This window comes from Cylas formicarius, unplaced genomic scaffold, assembly GCF_029955315.1.
Source record: "Cylas formicarius isolate icCylForm1 unplaced genomic scaffold, icCylForm1.1 PGA_scaffold_3__17_contigs__length_32017465, whole genome shotgun sequence".
NCBI classification, from domain to species: Eukaryota; Metazoa; Arthropoda; class Insecta; order Coleoptera; family Brentidae; genus Cylas; species Cylas formicarius.
Genome location: NW_026844326.1, coordinates 29861208 through 29879659, shown reverse-complemented (window position 1 = coordinate 29879659; position 18452 = coordinate 29861208). Strand labels below are relative to the sequence as shown.

Below are 18452 nucleotides of genomic sequence, written 5' to 3'. Positions count from 1 at the left end.
CCGTTCCCAATTTGGGTGAAAAATGAGCCGATGTTTCGCATTTTCCTCCGTATACTGGAAAACCTCCAGTTACATTTCGGGAAATAAAATCGATAACTGGAGAATTATCTACGACAAACGTGCCCGTTATCCTTTTTCTCGGCGTCAAATTTTTCGAAAAGGTGTTAAGGGACGTTTTCCCGTATATTTTAAAGTTACAGAAAGCAATTTCTGGGGATCTAAGTTAGGCCTTTCCTGTACTTACCCAACCCGTATCCAACGGACAGGCAAAAAAAATAGTTAGATTAAAAAAGACGAAAGAATAAAAGACCGTTGCGTTGACTTTTTGATCGCACCTCGTACCTAAAGAAACGCCAAAATGTTTTCTTTGATTATTGTGGAGTAGTAGATGACGGTTTTACCACAAGGTCGTAAGGTCAATAAAGGGCATTACCTTGAAGTTATGCGGAGGAAGGAGGTTTGGAACTATTGAGGAGAGAAAGAAATAATCGCTGGATGAACTCGCTTACCAGAAACGTTGGCAGAAGTCAGGGGGATCACTTTGAAGGGGACAACATTAATTTTGATGAATAAATAAATACTTTTTGATAAAACTCAAAATTCACTTTAATTTTTCAATTCAATGTTGTTGATTGGTGTTTGCAGATCTTTTTTATATCTCTCTCGTGTTATGAACCAAAGCATATTCGTTCCATATCCATACGAACATCGAAGAGAGTTTCAATTTAAACTTTTCCGAAAAGTTTTTGAATATTTTAAACGATATGGATCCGATAAGGGTCAGAAACGACGTGTTCTCATCGACGTACCGCCGGAATGTTGGTAAAACGATCAGGTAGGAAAACAATTTTGAGCAAGAACTGGATTCGAACCCATAATACATAAATACCGGGCCGCCGAAACCCCTAAAATAAATTTACGGCGACTTCAATTCTCCTGCAGTGAGAACTTTCGTTATTTATGTACGGCATCTGCGTCGTAAAATACGGCCAGGTACATTGTAGTGCAGACCACAAGCTTCATTGATCGGTATATCTGCTAAAATACACAACAAAATCACTTATGAAAGGTTTTCCTCTTGGCTTGGAGGGTTATTACGTCGGTGATCATGCTTCGGGTCCCGAGTTCGATGCTCTGCAATAACGGCGTTTTTTTCTCTCTGAATAAATATTTCGTTAATGGCACGTTTCGTGGAGTATTCTATGCAACAACGTAGGCGAAGTTCTGTCGGGATCACCACAGATGATCGAATATTATTCAAATGGCCGAAAATCCCGAACGGTGTTCGGTCCCGTTTCGGAAAGTCTCGGTGAGTCTCATCTCGCGAGGAATTTCGATGTAGCAGACGGTCAAATATCTCCGAATACGAATTGGGAAAAGGGTGCTTGTTTTAAATATAGAGGAGTACATTGGGTGCAAAATCCGCACAGGACGACACATGAATCCTAGGCACCCGATCAATTATTGTTTTCAAACAAATATAGGTTAATTTTACCGAATGGTGCTGCAACCCGCATTCAAAAGAATATTTGTTATTAACCCGTGAGTATCTTTTGAATATTTTGGTGTCATTATCGCCCCCTATTTATTGCAGCCACCGGCTAAGGTAAAAGTTGACGTCTTTCAAATCAAATTTATGAATGACAACGTCCAAAACAAAATTCATATTTAAGCAAAATAGGTACGGTTTACACGTGATGATGGGAATAAAACTGATTATAAGCTGAATTCACTGTGCAATTTGTCCTAGCCAGTTGCGAGTGAGCCTTGGGGGTTCCCAATTCGTATTCGGAGATATTTGACCGTCTGCTACATCGAGATTAAGGGGTTAAGAATTTTCGACCATTTGAACATTCGATCTTTTGTGGTGTTCGCTTTTTCTCTGAATAAATAATTCGTTAAGGGCACGTTTACCAGAGCAGGCCATGCAACGTGGACGGAGTTCTGTGAGGGTAAAAATACGGCACATGCTATGCAGTTGGATCAATCCGATATCAATGGTCGTTAAATCGCGACAGGCGGAAAAACGAGAACCTCGTAAATGGAAAAGGTCTGAAGTTGACAAATGTCGGAAACTCAATGATCGCTGTTTTATTAATCGGAACGGACTTCCCGGTTTTAAACGCGATCGCTTCCGGAACGAGATCCCGTTACGGTTGTTACGGCCTTTGATTAATTTAACTTCAGCGATAATCGGATCACGTGTAGGGAACCAAAACGACGAAAAATCACGCAAAACGTTTGACGTGCCCGTGAGTCTTTTTTATCTCACAAACATAAAGAGTTGGCAATGTTTCAACTGGGTGCATGTCGATTTCGGAGTTTGTGTAAATGCAAAAATCGAAGGTATTTGCTTTTACTTATGCAAATGTCAGAAAAAACAGACGACGATCGCGAACTGTCAAAATGACAGGAACATCTTTTTTTTTAAGGAATGCCCTATATATTGTTAGCTTAAGTCGTATTGATACCTTGATAGCAACCAATGTTTGCAATTGTTTTAACAATGTTTTAGTTTTGACAACTAATCAAAACTAAAGATCTGCAGCGCAAGTTAAATAACTTAAAAGCCAAATAACGAACTTAAAAAAGAATATCGACATATATATCCAGGTATGGTCTGTTCACATATATGAGAAAGTGACCAATTGCTTTTGAATGGGATTATCCAACGGTGGTCATTAAAATACAATGCAACAAGATTATTACCTAAAGTTTCGGAATTTAAATTCAGGTAAAATTGTGTTTATACTTACCTGTGTTTAATATTCTTTGGTTTGGTATACTACTTAGTTTAAGTTTATTACAGCGCGTGTTGAATCGTGTGCGAATTATGCAAAATATGTCCGAGTCTAGTGTATCTCAGGAGATACTCCCGCCCAAATGTAGAAAACACTATTCTATTGGGACTAAGGAAGTTATAAACAATGTTTATTTGACTCTTATTGAACGTAGTGCCAGCAAGCAAGCATCTTTAGAAGAAACGGCCACATTGACGAAAATTCCGACATCAACTGTATAGAAAATTGTGAATAATCCCATTTCAGCGAGGAAAAAAAGAAGCGATGCTGACATTTTCTCGAGTGTAGATGAAAGTGATCAAGTGATCAAGTGATAATATGGCGTAAAATTTACCAGTTATACGAGGAACAAAGCATGCCCACATTAGATATCTTAATTAGGAGGCTTGAAAAAGATGAAACCCGTGTGGAAGTGTATTCAACACATGGGTTTTAGATTTAAAAAAATTGACAAAAGGCAAGTTTTAATGAAATCTTTTAGAATTCGTAAATGGCTACTGGAATATCTAGAAAAAATAAGATTTACAGAGAACAACAAAGGCCAATTATTTACTTGGATGAAACCTGGTTCGACACTTATGATTCCCCGGGAAAGGGTTTTGTTGACTCAACTGATAAGTGTAAAACAAACGCGCCATCAAAAAGAGGTAAAAGAATAACTATTTTGCATGTTAGCTTTAAAGATGGTTGGATTCCAAATGGACTTTCTCTGTCTGCAAAAAATATTAAAGATTCCTCTCTGGATTACCATGAAGACACCACCGCTGATTTATTTGAAAGTTGGTTTAAAAACAATATAGTTCCCCAAACATTCCTCCTAATAGCGTCATTGTAATGGACAATGCAAGTTATCACAGTAGACAGTTGACTAAAACCTCTTTCTCATGTGACACAAAAGCAGCAATCCAAAACTACATGTATAATAACGACATTTATTTTCACGAAGATTATACCAAATAGCAATTAATTAAGGTTCTACAAAGCTTGAACCTACAAAAGGAATACGTCTGTACACTTGACCACTGAACAGAATACGTCTGTGCTAATTATGCAAAAAATGTAGGGCATACAGTTTTAACGCTTCCACTTGACCACTGAACATGTTGCCACCAACTGAAATCTGCCATTCGTCGTAACAATGCGTTTCCCCTTGTTAACTCCCAATGTCCTCAAACTTATAGAAACTGAAGTTTTTAACATCCCTCCACAAAGTTGGGCAAATTCTGTTAGACATATAGAAAAAGAACAATCGTATATCCATATTGCAAATAATATAGAACAAATAGTAATTAGAACAGGCGGTGATAGCGATAGTGATTATGTGAATAATTTTAAGTAATTTAAGTAGGTAATAAAAATAATTTGTAATTTTATTTTAGATTTTATTTAAATAATAAATATTATTTAGTATCTTTCCTAACAAAACACCAAATAATTAAATTCTAAGCAAAGTACGGACCTGTTCGGCCATATTTCATTCTTACAGCTTGCCCGGGTCTTTCCTTAATTCGTATCAGTTAGTAACTTTCTTATATCTATGAACAGACTTTAGAAGAGTTCCTTCAGTAAATACAATTTAAAATGTAATTAAACAATTTGAGGACCGTAATAGTGTCACACGGAAGGCCAGGAAAATAGAAAGAAATTTTGATTAAGACCTCAATATATTAATTTACATTCTTAATTTTTATATTTCATATTTTTAAAAAATCTTGAATATTCTATACCTGACTTTAAAAAATTATCCGGAAAGTCCTAAGTCCTAGGAAAATTTAATTCAAAAATTCAACGAAGAATAAACATTTTTGGTCCACCAATAATCTACACAAAATGCAGGCATTGAAAGGGCGGAGGTCAGTTAATGTATGGTGTGGTATGTTGAACAATATGGTGGTCGGAACAATTATATACGAGGGATCGTTTTCCTTGAAACCGAAATAAAACAGTTGTTAGAAAATCTGCCAGTTAGGAATTATTTAAATTTAAATTTTCATCAAGATGGCGCACCTCCACACAGTGTCCAACCGGCTACCGATTGTACGTAGGCAAGGAACTATCAAATCGCCTGCCAACAGCTCCGACCTGAATCCTTGTGATATTTTTGTGGGGGTGCTTAAAAAATAAAATTTATTATAATAGTGATAAGAAAGAGAAATTTAATGTCGTTTTAAATTCTTAAATCTAAATTCATAAATCCCAGTTTTTAGTATTACATTAAGACGAGAATCTGTAACCCTCTAATCTTAATTGAAAAATGCTTTTCTGAAACATATTTTTCTCGCGAATATATTTATGGAAGCCTTTGAGAAGAAAGCTTTCGACACCCTCCATCTTAAACCAAAATTATGTATATATATATATGAATAACCTGTATGAATTATAATATATAAATATGTCAATTGCAACGTTAACTAATTTGGTTGCTGTTACAGATACTTTACCGGCCACAGTCAACCGTCCCGCTGTCAGCATCGGTCGTCATACGATCCGACGTCATCAATATCGCAGCAGGGATGCGAGTTGCGTGGTTCCAAGGGTGGACCTGTTGACGTATAGGAATGGGCTGGCTGCTGGTTGTTGCCTTGGCACTCACCTTCGTCACGCTGATGGGTACGTCGCTTTTGGTATTCATCTTAATCGTGCAAATCTCCCTTTGGAACGACTTAGGTGTCTCGCAAGGAGCTCTAGCTCAACCTCAAGCCGGCCTGCCTCAAAGCACGCCCTCCCCGATCCCGGGACTCCCGGGAGGAGGCATGGGGGGCATCAAGCGCACTTTCGGAGGTTGGAGGGAGTGGCGCAGGGCGGACCCCACCCTCATCAACAGTTTGCTGAGAAGCAGGATGGGCAACGGCATCAGGAAACAACTGGGTAAGGGGAGGAAGAAAGTAGCGCGGTTTTGTTTAATTTGACATGTACCAAATATCGCGTAAATATCGAACGACCGACTTGAATGTTTGCCAAACTGTTTCCCAGTGCTGATACGAGCCAATTTCAATATGGGCAACAACGTTACTTGAGACAACGTATTTATTTGGCACTCTGAACGACGAGCCTTTTAAAAGATTAGCATCTTAATTGCTATTACTGTTTCCGAGCATTTCGTTTATGAATATTCTTGAATGTTTACGTCAGCCGTAAGCGAAATATATAAAAACTAATCAAAATTGATACCTATTGGAACAAATAGTTAACTTTCTTATTTATTTTCTGACTACTACAGTTGAAACTCTATATAGCGAAATTGAAGGGACTGCTTTTTTTTATTATAAAGAGTTTTCGCTATAAGGAGTTATAGGCACTTGAAAAATAACAATACGCATATGTATTTAATTATTTTAAACATTTGAACATTTTATATAAATATTTAAGAACTACATTTAATGTTTCAAGTAATCGGTAATTTTCTTTTGATTTTTTTTAGTATGCCAATACGCATCTCGTACTTAGGCTTGTATTTTGACCATTTCTTCAGGAAGGGCATTTTCCCCATGATTTTCCTAGCAGCTTAACTGAATATAGGGCTTGTTGAATGGTTGGTGGTGGTCCCGGATGAACTTCTTCATCTTCTTCTTTCTCTTGGTGCTCTTCCTCACCCTTGCTTGCTCGTTGTAATGCGGCTTCCTCTGTCAAGTCTGCTGTTGTAGGCAAATCCTGATCTATCACCATAAAATGTTGCAACTCCTCACTGGTAAACGCAATTGTTGTTTGAAACTGCTTTATTCACTCGTTTAGTGCCTGATCATCTTCCAAGTCCTGTTCGCATTCTGTCTCGGTAATAAGTCCTGCATGACGATAGGAGTGTTGAATTGTTTCTGCTGTCACCTCTTTCCAAGCTTTACTAACGAAGTTGACTGCATCTAGCATATTAATGGAAAATTTATCTTCGGACTCGATCATTTCCATTAAAATGTTTTTCCTGTATCGAATCTTAAGACTTTTTATTGCGCTCGGTTCACACACTTGTTGTTTTGGCTGGATTTGGAATATGGAGATGTGCAGGGCAGTTATATAAGAGAAGTAATATTTTCTTCCCCTTTAATTAAGTCAAACACTGGGGACGACCAGGTTCTCGGTAATTAGAGTATTAGGGTAACGAATTCTGAGAAGGTTACAAGTTGGCCTACATTCCTTACTTTGTTACCTGATGTGCCCTTTTTTCTTCCGCTATAGAGAGTCAGGAATTCGTTATACACTTATATTCAAGATATACTAAGTTAAAACCTTGAATATAACGCAGATTAATTTAACTATGTTTCCCATCAATTACAAAATATTAAAAAAAAACATAATTTTCTACCAAAAGAAGAAACGATTTTATACACTTATTTACACAATTCAGCATCAATAAGCCACTTAGTTACTTTTTTTTAACGATTTTTATTTTATTTTTCAGTTCTAGAGGTAGTGCGTTATACATTTTTTGACCAGTATGAATGAATTAAATGAATTTTTTGTAAACTTAACATAATTTTTTTATGTGAAGTGTTTGAAATTGAGTAAAAATTCTTTTTTGTATTGCTTAAAGGGTCTGAAGACTTGTGTGATAGGCAGCACCCGAACCAATTATTCCATAAGATATAAGCGATTGTACCAGTGAAAAAAATAAGTAGAAATAAGTAAATACTTATCAGATATTTTAGTAAGTTGCCGGATTAAATACATTAAGTAGTAAGTATTCCGGATCTCAAGTATTACCATACCTGTGGGCTAAATTGCGACGAATAGGCTCTGTGTGGGGGGGCGTGGTCAAGGAAATCTAATTAGTGCGATTAAAAGTGAAAATATAAATAATTTTAAACGGTTTTTAATTACAAATAAAAAATGGTTAGAACGAGGCGATCAGGAAATACTTGTTGTGTTAATAGCTGCTGTGTTAATGAAGACTTAAACAACATAAAATTTTATAAATTTTCCACGCAAGGCTATAACCTCGAAAAGAGAGTAAAGTGGGTTAAAGTTGTAAAAAGAATCAAGTAAGTAAGACCATGATTATCCTAATAGCTGATTCAGAATTTATTGTTATAAATTTATAAAATTTTCTGTAGTCCTGACGGAAGTTCTTGGGAACCTAGTTTAAGATCATGTATTTGCAGTCAACATTTTGTAGGAGGTAAAAAGTCGAAGCATCCTAATAATCTCCCAACAATATTTCTTGAAAAATATTACGGAAAACCAAAAATAAATAAATCAGAGCAAGTACAAGCACAAAGCAGGTAATTTTTCTATTTATTAAACCTTGATTTATAAACGTGGGCATGTTTTGCCCCGCCCACGTAATTAATTAACATTAAAAAAAGAAAAAAATCGCAAATTTTTTTTTCCACGAAAACCTATATTTTTTGCTTTACATTTGCCGTTGTAAAATTTTTTATTTGTCTTTAATGTAATATTTATTGAGTAAACCACGTACATTTCAAGAAGTTTCTCTATTGGTTTCGTAAAATTATAATCGATATATCGGATTGACAGTTAGTAACGTTAACAGTAATTTTGTAAATAATTTTTGAACCGAGATCAGTAGATACAAAATGGCTGGACGTAAAAGGCCCACGTTTGTACAGAGGATGATATGAAAAATTAATTGAATAGTAGGTGTTCATTTTACTAAAAAATATCGGATTTCTCAATTACAGATTCGCGAGAGCAATGCGGAGAAGTCAAAATTCAAATGGTTCCGAAATGGACAACACTAAACTTGTTAATATAAGAACACGTAACGATGACCTCAACGACAATAAGGATACCGATAACCTGAATGATCATATGGATATACAGCAATGTAGTGAAGTTATTATTGACTCACTGGAACCGCGGTTTAAAGATGTTGCTGTACAGATTGATTTTCATGAAGAAATGAATGCAACCTTCGTAAATATGTTTTCAACAACACGTGACAACGGAGTAACTTGTGAATATGGGACTCAAGCAAATATTCCATTGAAAACATCTGAAAAAAAAATGGTTTTCCGAAGAGTACTGCTGAAATTGGGTGTGGAACTACCATACAATATGCAGATAAAAAAGTTGGACCGAACCCACTAGACGAAAGGGATTCGTTTGTGTATCGACAAGGATTTCAGGGATATTCATCGATAAAAAAAGAACGAGACTTGATTGATATTGCAGGAGTATCCTTCAGTCGTTTTCAATTATTATTAAAAGCAGCTGGAAATCGTTACACTCGGTCATTATCAAAAGAAAATACCCTACTTATATTCTTGACAACACATATTTAATATACCTCAGTGACAGACGTTTGCCGAATGCATTTAGCAATTAACTTATTGGTAATATTGCCACCAACGTATTCTTCAACGTGTTTAATATGACAAAAAGCCAATTTTTTCCTTTTTCTAGCGTACCTGCAGTTAAAATTATTGAATGGGAGATATTTTCAAACCCGGTCTGCAATATTACCGATGCCACACTTACAGAAAAAAAAAATTTTAATTTATAATTTTCACAATAATTTATTTTTAATTATTTTATTTATAAATTAACACGTAAAGACAATGACAAAATTGGAGTGCTGTAATTCCTTCTTTTCCGTGGGCGGCGCTACTAGGCCTCATACACGGAACGAATATGGGACGGTTTTACCCCTGAAAAAATTGTTATTGGTATTTATAAGATTTTCGAAAGCTCTGGCTTTAGGCTAAATCCATAGAATTATCCAAAAAATAACACTTTAAATAAATTATTTATGATTTGGTTATAATAATATGGTATTACGCAGAGGGTTATAAATGTACAAATAATTATTAGAAGAAAAAACGAAAACAAAAATTTGGTTAACTTTTGCCCCACCCCACCCACCCCTGCATCATAAAAAATACTGTAAATTTCATATTTACAATTTATATATTAGCTCCGTTTGTTCCAATACACAATTGTTGGGGTCCGTATATGTTAGAGGTTAGAAATAGAAACTAGTTTTAACATGTCAAATCGGCCTCCTTGGTACACACAAAACATCTATTTGGCAACTTTATTATTATGAACATGTTTAGAACGGAGTAAAACGTTAATTTGTCGACGCCGTTTCCTTCCTCGAAATGGATCCTCCGCTTTCCCCGAGGAACTTTCACAAAACTGTCTGGGAAATTGCCAGTACAATATCGTTATTGTACAATGTAGTAAAGGCGAACGAACGTTGAAGGTCGAAGGGTCATTTAATTATAGTTAGCAGCGAATCAAATAATGGAATTAAGGGAAAAGAAACAACCTAGGGCTTGTTACTTCCGAAAATCGATGAAATCGAGTTTTTCGAAAGTATCTGCGCCCCTATAAACATTTTATATTTCGGTAATGGTAAGTCCTATGGGATCGCCGTTGGTACAGAAAAAACATTTTTTTTTGTCTGTCCGTTCTCCGTTCTCGTCTTTTGGTTTTTCTTGAATAACTTTCGAACCGTTGTAGTCACAAAATTGAAATTTTCCTCCTTTTTAACCCTCCACGAGGCACATAAGCTTATAAGAAATGGCCCTGATGCGACTCCGGTATCCATCTTTTTTTCGCGATTTTCGACTGTTTTTTGAACCTTGCTATGAAACACACATACGCGTGAATACGATATTAGCCTATTTTGCTCTCTCAAAATTTTTCGATTGCCTTTGAATAATACACCCTCCATTGAGAAATTCTTTGAGATTCCGTTAGCACGTGAAGTTCATTAATTGTTTGTAACTGAAAATCCAATTTCTTCAAAAAAGTACGCAAACACACATTGGCACAACTAATGTTTAAGTATATCAGTACTTTTTATGCAGTCCTTCTAGGGTTAAAACACTATTCACTTGATAAGGGTCGTAGCCAGCATGGTCTCTAACTTTCCTCTTAACTATCCCATTTGCAACAATTTTTCTTACAGTTGACTTGGAACTTTGGTCGTGTCACTTGTTTTCATTGCTGCCCCTACTTCCCCTTCCAAATTTCTTATTAAATTGTAAACATTCAAAACAATTTGTTTTAGCATCCGAAGACAAATGGATCCGCTTTTTTATTTCCTGAGGTAGTTCGTCATTGGGTTCGACTACCATCTCCACTTCTGTTTTCGAATTTTAAAACCATATTTTAAAGTGTTATAAGACAGGAACCTTCAAAAAATGTTTAATTGTTAGATTCCAAAAAATATTTATCTGTATTCTTAGGATTTTAGGACTGAGACTATTGTTTCTTACAAATCGAAGAACTATGTAGAAGACACAAAAATACAAGAAGACAAAAATGATTATTTTCGAACACCTACAGCTTCGCAGGATCAAAGCTCGAGAATCAGGTACATAAATACTTACTTACTGCTTACTGGAAGGATCACAGTCAAATACATTCGAAATATATACGAACATATTGAAATTTAGATTAACGAACGATGTTCAAGTAAACCCTTCTGCTTATTCGATAAAGCCCCGCATCAATGCTTACTCAAATTTGAAACAGTATATTCACGTTTCAAATAAAAATATCAAGTTTACGGTCCATCTCAGGTAAGACCTACTTCCCAGGTAGCACACAATATCCTCAGTATATCCGGTCAATGTCCCATTCAAGTCGCATGTCTCGGGACATGTCGAGGATATTCTTAGGATATACGTTAACATATACACTAAGAATATAGTGTAAAATACATCCCAGGGATATCCCCTGAATTGACAGCTTGCAAATTTACTGTACAGGATATACCGCATATATCCTCTAAATAGATTAGAATAGAAATAAGGGAAAAAAGTGAAAAACCGTAAAAAAAAGGAAACCTAAAAAGTTAAATTTTGAACAACTGAGAAGGAAAATACTCAGTTTTTTAGATTTGTGGTGTTGTGGGAGACATTTTATTGGCACGTTTTTGTGCATATTTACATCGACGTCAAATCAACTTGTTTTAATTATTTTTGGACACGAACGAGAGAAGAAACGCTTTTTTAATAAAAATACCACAGACTCACTGTTCGCCTGCAACCAATGACGTAACTACTCGCGGTCGTACCGTGCCGGATTCGCTCGAGTCTCGTCGTCCGCCATATTTTCAGCCTTGTTTTTGTTGGTGGTATACGGTATACGACGACTTGGCATCTATATTGAGTATTTTGTGTGCTGTGCTTACTGCTTCCAGTGCTTTCATTTCAGTTATTTTTTGTGATATTATTATTACTGAAGAACTAATAATCCATATAAGTAAAGCTTTATGGTAATATTTAAAATAATATTTGATAAATTCTAACTTGAACGAACCCTTCTTCTGTAGTCTACCAACATCATGCCTTGTGTTTTATTATTTTGCTATGCCATTGAGATAGCAAGATCAGGCGGCGGCAGCAGTTATGAGTTTGTAAAACAAGCTCTATCCCCACTGATTTCAAATGAACTTGCAATGAAATTTAATGGTTGGGCATGAAGAAAAAGGAGAAATTGTCCAAATTAATATTACACTCGAGTGTTCGAAGTGTTTTCGGAGCGCGAGCATTGAAGATGCCAAGTGAGATTTTGGCGAAACGTTTGCAGGATTCCAGTCGGAAGCAGGATTCCAGTCGGAGTTCAACGAGCGAACGGATGATATCCCGGAATATAGTGTCATCATATATATATATATATATATATATATATATATATATATATATATATATATATATATATATGGAAATGTTTTCGGAGCGCGAGCATTGAAGATGCCAAGTGAGATTTTGGCGAAACGTCTGCAGGATTCCAGTCGGAAGCAGGATTCCAGTCGGAGTTCAACGAGCGAACGGATGATATCCCGGAATATAGTGTCATCACATTTTTCCATCCGTGAATCAATACGTGAGAATATATATATATATATATATATATATATATATATATATATATATATATATATATATATATATATATATATATATATATATATATGTATATATATATATATATTTTTTTTTTTTTCAAAAATATAAAGTTTTGGTTAGTTTTGATTAGTTTTGGGTAGTTAGTGATACTGAAGCTGCATCTATGTCAGGCCGGGAAATTTTGGCACTAACCTCGTACATATATAATACGGCTGCCAAAAAAAAATTGAAGTCTTGCGTCAAATAGTTTTTTATTGACAATATCTTAAACAAGACGTGTCCGAAAAAATGTCGCAAATAACGCAAATTGAGTATGGAGCAGTCATAAAGTTTTCGACAAAAGAAGGGTTAGCACCTCAAATTATTAAAGAAAGGCCGGATGGTGTGTATGGCCAAAGTTCTCCTTCGTATTCTGTAGTGAAAGAATGGGCCAAACGTTTTCGAATGGGGCAGAAGTCCCTTGAAGATGATTCAAGAACTGATCGACCAGTGGAGGTCATAACGGAAGATATTGTTGCGATTGTGGAAGAGGCGGTATTGAGTAATCGACGTTTAAAGGTCAGAGAAATCTCAGAAATTACTAAGCTTTTTCATACAAGTGTTCGTTGAATCCTGCATGATCATTTAAGTATGCATAAGGTTAGTGCAAGATGGGTTATTAAAAACCTTTCGTCTATTCAAAAACAACGCCGATTCGAGTATGCGCGGTCTTTTTTGAAATTCTGTGGGTCAGAACCGAAGCCTGTGATAGAAACCATTGTGATGGGAGATGAAACTATGGTTCTTTATATGACCCTCTATCGAAAAATCAATGGAGTGGCGTCGTCAGGGTGAAGCACCTCCAAGAAAATTCTTTGCCAGTCAATAAAAAAGGCGATGACCACGATCTTTTGGGGTTGTGAAGGAATTCTTTTGATAGATTTTAAAGAAATTAATATCACTGTTAATCGTAAATATTACGCAATATTATTACATAAATTGCGAGACTGCATACGTGTCAAACGTCGAGAAAAACTGACCAGAGGCGTGCGTCTTTTGCACGATAATGCACCTGTCCATATTGCTGGTATTGCACAAACTGCCAGTGTACGTTCCAACAGATAAAGGACTTACCTGGACGGCGGTTTAACGACGAAGTTGAGTTAAGAGAGGCTGTTTTAGCTCAAAAGAATATTCTTTTAAAGGGGTTGAGTTGTTAATAAACAGACATAATAAGTGTGTTGAAGTTAAGGGGGATTACATTGAAAAATAATAAAAAATTGTTACTCTACTTTGTTTCTTTCATATTCAGGCCGGGACATTTTGGCGCTGCCCTCGTAAAAGTCGTTAAAGTTTTCTTGAGTAGGGTCCGTCGAAAACCAACACGATGAAGATTGAGCCCGACTATACCGGCTTTAAACTTTTCTGCGGGACTGAAAGACAAGTCATACCCGATTCACGCTACGCCGAGTTTTCCCGGAATTGTGGGACGGCGTTATTATTCCGGCGACCGCCACAAAATATTTTATGCAACGTATGGCGGTGTTGCACACGATGCGGAGGGTCTCAGAGTAGGGCTATTTTGAACCCCCCGTGTGGGGGGGGGGGGGGCGAAGAGCGACCTGAATAGAAAATTGTAGAAACACAACCGGGCGTTTTGTTTTATACCTGCAAGTGGGAGGCCGCGTGAAATATTTAAATTAGACCATTTAACGGGGCGCTGTTTATTCATGTTAGGCTGGTTGCCGTCGTCGAGGCGCGTTATTTGCTCTATTATTTTCGAAACTCGGGGGAAAAGGAATACGGCCGACAATACTGTTTTAAAAGTACGTCAATCACGTCGTGCCGCCGCGTTTTAAGTTAATTTTGTTTTGTTGAAATTTGTACAGGGTGTTATCGAATTAGCGCGTCGTATTCGAATGAACGAATATCGGGCTGCAGAGACAAACGACGAAAATATCCATCGTAATGTTTGCCGCATGGTAGTAGAGAAAAATAGCTCCAAATAAATATTTTCACAGCATATTTTGTTTATTTTTTTTTCATTATTTTAAGGACTCTGCTGAACCACACGGGCTAAATGAAAGTTATTGTTGTTTTGCGATGTAATTTAAAAAATTAAACATAAGAAATAAAGGTAAAAGTATCATGATTTTGCCAAAAAACAGAAGATAAACGTAAACTTTTGATGGAAAACTAATCTACCTTTCATTTTTCAATACCGTGGGAAAAATATATCTTTCTTTAACATTGAACAGAAAGCAGGAAAAATATTGTCAATATTAAGGAAAACTTACTCCAGTCGCGAGTTATATCAGATATCAGTTCCAGTAAAAAAGTGGAAAAATGTATTTTCAAGTAATTCATTTCCAGTTTAAATTTTATTTTATATAATGAATCCAATACCTGGAATAACTATGAAGCCATAAAATGCAAAGGACTAATGGGAGGTTATCAGGGCACCAGTTTTATCGCTTTTTGGAAGCAGGCAACAGGCTATGTCCGTAAAGAAAGCCTTTGGATTATGGCAATTACCCGCATTTGTGTTGTTAATGTAATTTTTACTGTTTGGTGCATATTTTCCTTAGACACAGATTAAAAATGATTAGATATTTGGTGATTCAAAAATAGGTCTTATATTAAATAAAAGGTTCTTCATTATGAAGCTGAGGGTTGAAATTGTACTTAAAAAATATTAATATTTTTTGAATTTATTTTATCACATGGGTGGAGAAACAGTTATTGCCTAATTGCAGCCAAAATGAGATAATTTAGAAAATAAATTTATATTCCTAATCAGGTACAAGTTCTGCGCTTGCCACCTTACCATTCTGAATTGAATCTCATGGAAAAAAATATGGACTACTTTTTATAAAACTTCTGGATTCCTCCTGCGTCGGTTTTTGTTAACTCGAACTAGCTAACGTTTCGCCAATCATCCTGTTGGCTTCTTCAGAGCTTCAGATTCACAAACCAGGATTACCTCTTCGTTCTCCAACATGTTCTTTAGCAAAATATCTAGCTTCCTTACACTTTCACAAATAAAAACAAATAAAAAGCATTACATTAGATCCACAAGATATTCTGGTTAGTTTCGACGTAGAAGTCCTCTTTACTAAAGTTCCTATTCCTAAAACTCTCACCTCCGGAATCATACATTCTCACCTTAAATGAAAAATGCTTGCCTGGAATATAATTTTCTTATAACTGTCAAACTTTTGAACAAACGTAGGGAACAGCTATGGGTTCTTCACTATCACCAGTCATCGCGAATATATTTATGGAAGCCTTTGAGAAGAAAGCTCTCGACACCTTTCATCTAAAACGAAAATTATGGCAACGCTACGTCGATGATACTTTTGTTACTTGGCCTCATGGTCAGGAATCCCTAGTAGATTTTCTTAGAAATTTAAACTCTATACACTCTAACATACGTTTTACCATTGAAATAGAAACTAATAACAACCTCCCATAGAAAATTAGATAAAAATACATCTGTGAAAAAATATCTTTTATTTTCACTATTTATTATTGTATTATTTACTTATTAATTTGATGCTTGTGTTTTTATTTGTATTTAACTTCTGTAACCTTTTTTTAGTACCTTAATATTAAGGAATTAAGTATTAATATTAATATATCAAAAATTAACGCTTCTACCACAACGTACTCTTTATTAAATAATTGGACAGTAAATAACCAAAGGGGGTTCAAAGACAGTTCAGACGAATATAATGGACGGATCCTGGGTTCCATCTTCGGTGGAAAAAAAAAAGTGAGTCATCACGGTTTTTTGAGGTTATGTTCTGAACGCGTCACGTGGGGCCCAGCTGGGCGCGCAGCACAATCTACAAGCATCGTGGCCTGAGTTTTGACGTTATGTTAATATGAACTCTCTTTGTTTGGAAGATTCAATTGTGTTTTGAGGTTATGTGTTGTGGAACCCTCTTTGGTTATCTACTTCGGGCTCTTTCCGTAAAACTCGTATCTACTTCATTTACGGTAAACAAATCATTCCCTTATCACCAAAACGGCAACAAGGCATATGGGTTCCCCGTAATGATTGTTTATTTACGCGAGTTGTGAGTCGCTAGGTATTCCATCTGTAAATTCCATCTCTCGCCATCGTTCTTCCTAAGTAGGAAAGATAAATTCGATTATCTCACCGGGCCGGGGGCAATTAGTCCCCTTTATTTTCATAATGGACAGAAATTAAGTTTGCCTTCTGCGGTATTCTTCTCATTTTCACTACCCCCTCCGCCCCCAACCCAACCGTTGTCATTTCCAAGCCGACCTTTGTCATTTCCGGGAGGCGGTTTTTCGGCGGCTGGAATTAAACGGCGCTTACTTTCTCGTCCCTGCGGGCTGGGCGATGTCATTTGTTCGCGGTCGCATTTGGGAGAGGATCGTTTGGATCGTTTTCATTTTAAAAACGGACTTTCGAAATCAAAAAATGATAGCAGTCGCGACATTGGAACATAATATATAATACGACCAAAAATATAGCGCATTTATTGCTTTGAAGTTTTAAGTCTGTAAAATACCTAATTACTCACCGATCTACCATATCAGTTTCGTTTCCCACGAATTCGTGCCGCATCGAGATGATTTGGTCCGAGTTGAAAGCGCATATAAGAAGAAATAACACTGCACCAAAATTTAGTGATATTACCATACTAGTAATTCGGCAAGAGGTAGCTAAAATAGCAATACAAAACTGTGAAAAACGCGTAATACAAGGAGAAAATATTTTTCGAGAACGATTAGTGGCGGAGTTGATCATTCTAAGTGACTGACACGGATAAGGGTCTGCTCAGTGTTCTGTAAGGGGCTGCGGTTTTTGAGTAATAAACAGTAAGCAAAGTTAATTACAGGCTCGGTTGTAAACGCACTATATTTTTGGTATAATTATACCTAAATATTTAAAGAGAAAAAAAATTGACCTGCAGCAATCGGGTTTGAACCCGAGACCTTCGGTGTCGAATCCGCCGCGCTACGCGCGGATGTATACAACACAAAATTAAATTTATGTTTGAGAATGTATATAAGCTATTTGTTGCTTGCGATTATTGTTTTAACCAGGGACTTAAGAGTTTTGATCTAATAATGATAAATAATTCAACCCAAATTACGGCAAAAAAGTTATAAGGTACTATTTAATTTGAACCAAACACGCTCTATCCCGTTTCTTGCACATCCTGTATGATAGACGAAAACGGTAAATGCAAAAATTGTAGCTTTCGAGGTGACCTAAAAGACCGCTCCGTATATTTGGGTCGTTGCCCCACATCTTGCGCGTCCTCTGGTTTTCGAGAAAATAATTTTTTCTATCCCGGAAAAAAAACGTTAATTTTTTTTAAATTAATTAAAGTGTCAAAAGGTTACGTCTGGAGATGGACGACACACTGTATAAATATTTTACACTAGGAAGCACCCTGTATAATTACAGGCAACGCCGAGGTCTACATTATCTTGGCGCTGCTCATTGGTGTGGTCACTGTCGTCATCGGCTGCTGGTTATCGGACAACTGTTGGTCGCCGGAACCGGATACTGGCGGGGTGTCGTTGGCCTGACCCCTGCCCCACGCCCCTGCGATAGGGGCTCGAGACCCGCGAGACGGGAGCGTCGCGGTAGTGGTCGATTTGTCTTCAGGAGACGACGAAGAGGGATCATCGCCTGGAGGTCGATCTTCAAGTCCGGAGAGCGATTGGCCTCTCGTAGAGGTTAGTTTTTAGATCGCTGTGCTGTGACTCTGGTTGCATTTTCACAAAGAGTTTGAGTATGCCTTTTTAGAGAATTTAAAGTCACTTGCGAATAAATAAAAATTTATTTTATCAAATACACAGATACAAA

At 36.5% G+C, this 18452-nt stretch overlaps 1 protein-coding gene across 3 annotated transcripts in view; it reads left to right on the top strand.

Moving 5' to 3' along the window:
* Nucleotides 1-18452, top strand: part of LOC132699179 (uncharacterized) — an 82204-nt gene that overhangs the window by 59220 nt on the left and 4532 nt on the right. For 2 of the 3 annotated variants that reach the window (XM_060665748.1, XM_060665750.1), the window contains exons 2-4: nucleotides 5234-5411; nucleotides 5469-5669; nucleotides 18048-18322. In XM_060665748.1, the coding sequence (XP_060521731.1) occupies nucleotides 5360-5411; nucleotides 5469-5669; nucleotides 18048-18172 (378 nt within the window). In that variant the 5' untranslated portion in view covers nucleotides 5234-5359 and the 3' untranslated portion in view covers nucleotides 18173-18322. The remainder of the gene's footprint in view (nucleotides 1-5233; nucleotides 5412-5468; nucleotides 5670-18047; nucleotides 18323-18452) is intronic. The other variant, XM_060665751.1, reaches the window with a different exon arrangement.